This window comes from Podarcis melisellensis (genome assembly GCF_964234715.1).
Source record: "Podarcis melisellensis genome assembly, chromosome: 8".
Classification (NCBI taxonomy): Eukaryota; Metazoa; Chordata; class Lepidosauria; order Squamata; family Lacertidae; genus Podarcis; species Podarcis melisellensis.
In genome coordinates this window covers 58,687,573-58,696,317 of record NC_138540.1, presented here as the reverse complement: position 1 = coordinate 58,696,317, position 8,745 = coordinate 58,687,573, and the positions used below count along the sequence as shown (strand labels likewise).

At 44.4% G+C, this 8,745-nt stretch overlaps 1 protein-coding gene and 1 long non-coding RNA gene across 22 annotated transcripts in view; one reads left to right on the top strand and one right to left on the bottom strand.

The window, feature by feature from the left end:
* The first annotated feature begins 23 nt into the window (after positions 1 to 23).
* On the top strand, positions 24 to 7,688 carry LOC309376494. 6 transcript variants are annotated; one of them, XR_014171208.1, is made up of 3 exons: positions 24 to 110; positions 4,356 to 4,422; positions 6,714 to 7,688. It is a non-coding gene; the product is annotated as an uncharacterized lncRNA (long non-coding RNA). The 6 variants fall into 6 exon arrangements; XR_014171209.1 differs by lacking the exon at positions 24 to 110 and adding an exon at positions 305 to 616; XR_014171210.1 differs by lacking the exon at positions 24 to 110 and adding an exon at positions 3,571 to 4,115.
* Positions 6,916 to 8,745, bottom strand: part of MACF1 (microtubule actin crosslinking factor 1) — a 287,679-nt gene continuing 285,849 nt past the window's right edge. For all 16 annotated transcript variants that reach the window (XM_081922848.1, XM_081922840.1, XM_081922836.1 and 13 more), the window contains one exon: positions 6,916 to 8,659. In XM_081922848.1, coding sequence (XP_081778974.1) covers positions 8,403 to 8,659 — 257 coding nt within the window. In that variant the 3' untranslated portion in view covers positions 6,916 to 8,402. The remainder of the gene's footprint in view (positions 8,660 to 8,745) is intronic.

Sequence of the window (8,745 nt, the reverse complement as noted above, 5' to 3'; positions counted from 1 at the left end):
CCGTCGGGGCGGCCCTTTAAGCGGCTTGAGGCGGGAAGCACGTGCTGCTGCTCGTCGGACGGGCTGGGCGGCCGCTCGCTTGCTCCAGCCCTGCCCTCCGCCGAGCGACGGTGAGGGGCCCTGAGCGCGTGCAGAGTGCCTCCCCCGTGGCCAGGAGCGAAGCTCCCTTGGATCGGTTCCCAGGAAGGGAGGCTCCCGAGCCGCCGACGCGCCCCGGGAGGCCCCGGGAGGAGGCCGCGCGGCTGCGAGGGCCACCTCCCCGCCTTCTTTCACACAGAGCCGCCTGAGCCGGCACCTCCCGCCTCCTCGGCAGCAGCTGCTGCTGCTGCTCCGCTGCTGGGATCCCGACAGGCAGCGCCTCGGGGCAGAGACCGCAGTTCTTTTGCCACGAAGAGGCAGAGCCATGATGGCGGCACAAAAGTGCAGCTCGGTCGCGGCCTGAAGGGGTGGGGGTGGCGTGTCCACCCCCTTTCTTGGGGGCACTCACAGAGGACAAGAGAGACCGCAGGGCGGCATATCTCGGGGACTAGAGCTCTCTGGGCGAGCAGGTGCTGCTACCTTACGATCAAGGGTCCCGAGTGCAAGAAGAACCAAGAACCGCCTGCGCAGGTGAAAGGTATCGTGGGTCTCTTGGACTCCATTTCCCATTAGCCCCAGCCAGCATTTCTAGCTGTCGGGGCGATGGGAGTTTAAGGCTGTGCTCACTCGCACTCCTGTTCATTGACTGCGTGTCCGGTGCTGGGGTTTTCACACGTGGTCGCAGTTCTCCAAAATGCACGTGTATGATATCCCGTACTTTGTTATAAGAGACTGCTGCTCGAAGCCGTTGCTTCTCAAACCAGGCAGCTTCACGCCGATTGGAGTCCTTAAGCCACTCCTAATTAATCTCTGGCCAAGGTGTGAACACCTGTGCAGAGAGCAAAGGCGCGCGCCGCCACAAAGGGAGTAAGCTGTGCTGATATGAACAGGTAGCGTGGAAAGAGCTGTGAGACAACTTCATTGCCCTCCAAGGGGGTAATGTGAGCACACCCGCAGAAACTTTGTCATCCTGTTTTAACTGGCTTATTAACCGTCTTGCTCTGAATTGCTTGGTTGCAATTCTGCTTCTTCCCGACCGACAGAGGACCCTCCCCGGGAACTCTCAGCGCTGGTAGGACTTCTCAAATTGGTTCTCCAGATTGGTTCTCCCTGTGCTCTTTCCTTTTATGATATGTCTCATCACTAACATTTGCAAGCCATTCTGGAAGCTCCTCACCACCACCCGCAGAATACCAAGATAATGCTATATTGGCACCCACCCCTCTGCAATAAGTCCATGATGGTCAACATACTCTGCTACAACAGGATAGGGGGACACAATGTAGGGGGGAATAATGGTTTTAGACTGTTCTGAAACTACTATCCATAAATTTCACCACTCAAAATTCCACTATTATATGAGTGGGCCAGTCCCTGTTCCCAACATTTAATCAGGTTTGGGGAACCTGCTGAAATTGACCTTGGCAAATTCCTGTAAGAAATGACCTGATATTGGATAAAATGTGGGGGTGGGGGGACAGAACTTAGTTATACATGGGAGTTTGCACTTCCCTGAGTGTCATGACATAGTTGGTGACAGCTTATACAGTATGTATCAAAACACACATTTAAACACATACTTATGAGAGGAATTTCATATTTAAGTTAGGGTTGGCTGAACTATTTCTTGTTTGTTTCACTTACATTGATATCAACTGTTTTGTTTTGGCAATATTTTGGGGGATGAAACAATATTCTTTGATGGAGAAGGGAACTGGAAAATCTGCCATTTTGTTTCCCCCAGAAATCCCTGTTATGAGGTGCTGTTTGAATTCTGAGGAAATTGTAAAAGCTGCCATCTTAAAGAATGGTTGCCTCCTTTGCTGTTCACTTGGAGGTGCCATTATAGTGGACAGCAGAGTGTCTGTGACACAATGTACACTTTTATGGATTCACTGCCCCCTCCCTGGCAACTCATTCTGAGAAAAGACAAAGACAGGAAAAATATTTGTCAACAATAACCATATCATGTAATCCTATTATTAATTATTAACAATTTCTTCTTCTTCTTCTTCTTCTTCTTCTTCTTCTTCTTCTTCTTCTTCTTCTTCTTCTTCTTTTGTCAATTGTATATCACAAAAAAATAAGTTTGTAGTAATATTAGTGGTCAATGTATAAGTATAACTTATACATTGGTTCATGAATTGGTTTAAATGAAAGGAAAAAGGAAACAGGACAGAACAGAGTTAACAGATAACATTCAACATCACATGGCTAAATGTCTAATCAGGAGCCCTTGTGGTTGTGCTTAGATTCAGTATGAGTATAATAGTCATTTTTCCTCTTGTGTTACTAATGAAACAATAAAGATTTGGTATAGTGATGAAAGTGAGATGGGGGTTAAAAGTGAAGATAATAATTTATGTTTAAATTATTTTATAATTTAATTATAATTAATTATAACATATAATTATTTTATAATTTATTACATTTATTTCAACCAGATTGAGCCAAATGCTGATTGTTCATTTTCTGGAATACTAGCATATGTTATGAAATTAAACCACACCGGAATAAAGCCATCTTTCTTGATCTGTCCACATGTCAACTGTTGTTTATTTGTTATATCTCAAGGAGGGATGGTTCCCAAACTGTTTTATACCAATTGTCTATTGTTGTGTCGGAAAGGTCTTTCCAGTGTCTGGTTATGTTGTGTCTTGTCACTTGTACTAAATGGCTTATTAATCCTTTATTATGTAGATCCAGATTGTTGTCTTGAAATATATTTGATGAAGCTAATTCTGGTTTGACTTCCAATTGTTGTTTTGTTATTTTATTAATTTCTTGGAATATCGCATTCCAGAAAGGCTGGGTTTTTGTAAATCCCCACCTCATGTGGAGAGTTGTACCGGGTGTTGGGCAGCCCCTCCAGCAATGTGGTGAGGCACCGGGATGGATCATTGCCAGCTTCCTAGAGGTTAATAGGTTTTTTGTCCATTCCATTGAGCTGGTGCAAGATTATAGCCAAAATTGCATTCATGTTGATAGGGTCAAGTGAACCCACTGATGCAGTGAGTAGAATTTTATAAATGTTATATCTGGTCCTTGTCCTTCTGGGGATATTACAAGGGTGGCTGCTATACTGGTAATTGGGCTAGCCAAAAAAGTGTGGATTTGGTGGAGTAGCAGCCAAGGGGTTTGTAAGTTTCTTAGTTTAGTCTGTATTTCTTGATCTGATAGTGGTGTGTTTTTGTTATAAAAGTCACATGATCGGTATTAGACCTTTAGCTAAATGTGAACTATTTTGTGCCTCTACAGCTTTATTTAAAAGGTTTAATAGGTGTTCCATATCATGGGGGGGCATGGATGGAAGAGAGGAAAAGTTGAGCAGTAATGTTTGATGTATTACAGTATTTTAATATTTTTTGGGAAGCCGCCCAGAGTGGCTGGGGAAGCCCAGCCAGATGGGCGGGGTATAAATAATAAATTATTATTATTATAGTAAAGAACTACACACTGAGATAAGCCCCATAGAACTCAGTTGGCTTTTCCCCCAAAGAAAACATGTCAAAGAACCAGTGAAGTGATTTGGTGGTGGGGCAATTCCATGAAACTCTTTCCCCTCAGATGACTGGGTCATTTCACTTATTTTTGGTCAAATTCCTCTTCCTCCCTTGCCCTTTTTGGGCAACCTTGTCTGTTTTGCGGTCCTGAGGTAATGGTCATGCTAGTATGCTACCTTTCTACAGTTCAAACCACGCTCATGGTGGCTTACAATGTGAAAAAAATCTGTAACTTCAGCATAACAAAAGTAGTCCTAAACAATAAATAAAATATTAAAAAAAAACCTGAACAATTTCCACATAATTCACAGCAAAATCTAAAATAAAGGTACAAGAAACTAACAGCAGCAACTCCCCTCCCAACCCCCCCCCCAAAATAAAACCCACCCCCGTTCTTTCATTCTGAAAGTGGCAGTTGGGGCTGAGGGCAGTTGGCACCCATGGTTGCCATGACAATGGGGTTCTGAGCCTGACTCACTGTGAAGCAGGCAGCCGGTCCTTGTGGAGCCTCTCTGGACTTGGCTGCAGGCAGAAGTACGGGGTGGGTGGGAGTCTCTACTGCCAGTTGATTTGTGCTAGGGCCCTCGAGAAGAGATTATTCAGGGTAAGTGTTGACACCCCCAGCCACAGTTTGGAGGGGGAAACAGACCCACTGGGTCAAATTTTTCAGTCCCCCAGACCTGACTGCACCCTGGCCCCAACTGACATGTAGTTGAGCACCCACCCAGTCCATCCCTCCCTCAGACTCAGATGCATTTCTGCTCTCCCTTGCAGAATGTCCAAGAGACGCTCATCTGCTGCGTGTCAGGGAAGAGGTGGTTCCAGCGGCTCATCTTTCAAGGTATGACATCTGGCTTCCTATCTATTATGATTAAAAGTAGCCCCATCAATAGACATACACAGAATTTAGCAGTGTTTCATAAGCTGGGAAAAGAAGCGTCTCTGCCCCCAAAGAGCTTCCGGTTCAAACTTTAATTAACTGAGGTGATGAAGAAGGGGAGAGAGAAGAGTAGGAAACAGATGGCATGACTTGGATTAGTATTCAGGGGTTTCCATACTGAAAGTGGGGAAGAGTGGAATCCACATGACCTTGGTTGTTTTTTTTGGGGGGGGGGTGTACTCTAGGATGGTGCACCTGTCACTTGATCCTTTGGCACCCTGAATCCAGTTGAGCCCTGCATCTCCCTGGAGCATGACACTAAGGATTTAGCATGTGACCTATTAGCTGAAGTCAGTGGAAAGAGTTGTTGTTGGAGAAAGGGTGCATCTAGGATTAGGAGCATTTTAAAACTTCAGAAGCTGAGCTTGCCTGTGAGCATCTATGTGCCTTATATTGAGCCAGACTATTAGCCTATTCAGCCCAGGACAGTCTAGCTCTCCAAGACCCCCAACAAAGTCCTTGCTCAGCTCTGGCACCCGAGAGCCTTTTAGATATGGGGATGCCAGGGATAGAACTGGGGAACCTTGTGTAGTCTAGGCATGGCTCTGCCCCTTGATCGGGGCTCCTCCTATAGGTAAAAGGCTGCAGTCTTGGATAAGAGGGAATTTAGCAGCTGCATCTTGTCAGGCCAGAGTCCTGCCAAATCTCTTCTTCACGCATATGAAATTTACATGTGGCAGCCTACCCCTAAGCACAATTTCTGGATGTTAGACTGCTTGAAAAGGCACAGGAGCAGAGCCTGGAGAACAACTGACAACTTTGTTTGCTTGTTCCCTGTTGGGCCCTGGAAGAACAACCCCATTTGTATTGATTTATAAAGGGGCAGTTGTGGCTCTGGATTCCAGGCCTGTGTGTTTACATGGTTGCCAGGACACAGACGTTGTGAGCTGGTCTTGCCCATTTGGAAGCCGGCTAAAGGTTCCAATGCTGCTCAGGGATTGGCTCACTAATTGCTTCCCCTCCCCTGTTGAAGTTCTCTTTCTGTCTCTATAGGGCAGGGAAATTGTGATGGTAGCATTGCTCTGAGAAAGCCAGAAAAAAAGAAATGTTTTAATTGATGAAGTATTGGGTTACTGAGTGTGTGCACTCCACAGCTCTGGAGGGCAGTGTCAACTTACTTGCAGGGTTGCCAGATTACAAGAATATTGCTATAATCATTGCCTACATAATTACTGCCAAACCCCATGTTGCCAATTTCAAGTTCATAAATGCAAATGCTTTGCTCAAAAAGAAAAAAGCAGGGCCCAATTATCTGTGGAAACAGCAAACTTCCATCTTTATATCCATTACAACATGGCACCATTGGCTTAGTGGGACCACAGACAAGGTGTTTTGTATTGGCTGCAGTATAATAGAGAAAGTGGAATATTTTTCTCCCTTCTCATGACACTGGAACTTTTGGACATCTAATGAAGCTGAATGTTGGAATGTTTGGGACAGACAAAAAGAAAATCTTTCTTCACATAATGCATAAACTATGGAACTCACTCCTACAGGGGGCAGCGATGTCAATCAATGTGGATGGCTTTAAAAGAGGACTGGACAAGTTAATAGACAAGCCTATCAATTGCAACAATGCTCTGCCTCCATGGTAAGAGGCAGTAATATTTCAGAATCCTAGTTGCTGGAAACCACGAAGAGTTCTCTTGTGTTCCTGTCCTGCTTGTGGGCTTTACACAGGCTCCCCATATGGTTTCGGCGGTCTTAAGTATGGAAATGAGCACATTCTATCCTTTTATCATTTGTACACGTCCTTGATGCTGCCTGTCATTTAAGTGCTTCATACACACATTTACCTAACATGTCCAAAACAAAGCAAAACCAAACGCTGCTGCGCAACAGCCAGGAGCATGGTGAGTTGGTCTCTCTTACTGCAGAGGCCCTTTAGGAGATAGTGGACTGGTTAACTTGCCCATAATTTGTAGTTGTCTGGTACACATCTGTTGGTTTCTATGGTTTGGAAGTGGTGCCCAAATGGGGTGGGGTACTGCCCCTTGGGAGGCAGTGGGATTACCTAGGGGATTGGTAAGAGGCAAGGGTTTGGAAAGCTGGTACCACTGGAAGTTCATCAATTGTTGAATTAAGCTAAATAGTTTTAATTGAATTTTGAATAAATGTGCAATTAATTGTCACTGTTTTGAATTTGAAATTTGTTGTCTTCCATAGTGGGTCATTCTCAATGTTTTTTATAGGGCAGGGGGCACTGGGGATGATCTTACGGAACCAAGTGGCGGAGGCTCAAAAAGAGTTCTGGAACCACCGCATTCGAACAAATAATCACAGAGAAAGCAGGCAGCTCTATTCTGTGCCAGAGAAAAAGTGATTGGCTGGGAAGACACACCTGTACTCTTAATGCTAATCCAGTGGCTTCTTCCATGGCATAAAAGAGGCAAGTTTCTTTTTATTATTACTGCAAGCAATTTTAATACAAAAAGTGTCTTCTTTTTTAAACAATTCATTGGTAGAGCTTCATGTTCTGGCTCAATTAAACCAACTGAGAGAATCACACAGCAATATGGTCAGTCAGAGCAGGGGAAAGAGCAAAAGTTAATAAATACAGGAAGACCAAGTAGCCCCCAACTCCCTGCCCCTCCCCCTTCTTTACTGTCCCAAAGTTGGCTTTACTTTTTAAAACATCCCTCCCCTTCTTCTCCCCTCCACAATGGAAAAAATGATCATATAAAAGCGAGCTGGGGGGCGGAGGGGGCGGCGCACAAGTGGGGCTGCTGGTGATGCGCTTTAAAATTCCCAAGAACAAGCTCCTGTGCGTGTTGAAGGCAGCTCTGTCGTCTTCTTCTCCCCTGGAGTGTGGAGGGGCCTCTTGGACGTCAGTATGGTCAGAAGTGGCATTAACCAGTTGAGACAATAAATAGGAAACAATGCAGTTAAATAGCAGTTCGTGAACTAAAAAGTGAAGTCAGTTTTTTTTTGTTTTAACAGCAATGTGAGAGAAGAACCAAGTTTTGTGGGAACTCCCCTCTTTGGCTCCACTGCTCAAAGGTTTTGCTGTGTGTGCCCCAACCCCAGGCATCGTCCACACAGGTATGATGCTACTGGAGAGCTTCAAGTGTAAAATATTGAAAACATAGTATTAGTTGTTCTTTAAAAGTTCAGCGGCTGACAGTACTTTCATTTCGCTAAATACAGCATTTTAGTGAACATCTTTACTTGTATGTAGCGTGTGTGCAATTTTTTTTAAATTTATTAGTTCAAACTTACTCCACTTTATCTTCAGGTAAAACCACAATGATTTCTTTTAAAAACTGGAAACAGAAGCCCCAGATCCCATTCACCTCACATTTCTCTCTTTTTGAGGTATCCATGATTTACAAAAAGGAAAAAAAAAGAAGAGAGAGAAAGAAAGAAAGAATTCCTTGAACACTGCTGGATATTCAGGTGTTGCTTTTAAATATAATTTACCTTGCTGAGACAGCAAGTTAAGTTTTTATAAAGATGCATTTAGGAAATAATCCTAAAAGATAAAGCAGGATCACTTCCTGCACTGCACAGAAATCCTATTTATATAATTTTTTTTAACTTTTTGTTTTTACATTTTCACATCTTGACCTTTTGCTTGCTTCTATTCTCTCCCACATTTCATTTTTTTTCCCTGGGTCCTCCCAGCGCTAAGGAGGTCACCAGAAGGCAAGTTTTATCTACATAAATATTCACATGAAAATAGTAACTTACAAAAAAAGAAAATTAACAGAACAAAATAAGGCAGCTTCATAACACAATTAATCTTTTACACTTTTAACAATATAATTTCTCCCATGTAGAATAAATATACATCCAATGTATGAAGCAGGGTTAAAAAATGGACACAGGTTTTTTTTTGTTTGTGTGTGTGTATGTGTAGATGTGTGCATGGGGTCTTATTATTATCTCTTGGGGCCTGGCGTCTTGGGGGTGGCTGTGGTCGCTTTCTTAGACATGGTGGGGATTTTGGAGGGCTTTGCCATGCCCCGTCGGGAGCTGCCCTGCCCCCCCGTTGCGCTGCTTTCGGAAGTGTCTGAGCAGGCTGACTGTGTCTCTAGGAGGTCAAAGTCAGATGCGTCGCTGCCCCGCCGGCTGCTGGCACGGCTCCCTGCCCGGCTCCCTGCCCGGCTCTGAGGGCGACTGCTTGTTTTTTTAGGATCTGAAAAGTAAAACAGATGTGTCCATCACCACCATGGAAGCCCAGGAAGGCCTTACAACATGCTATTGCTCAGTCCCTCGAGGGTA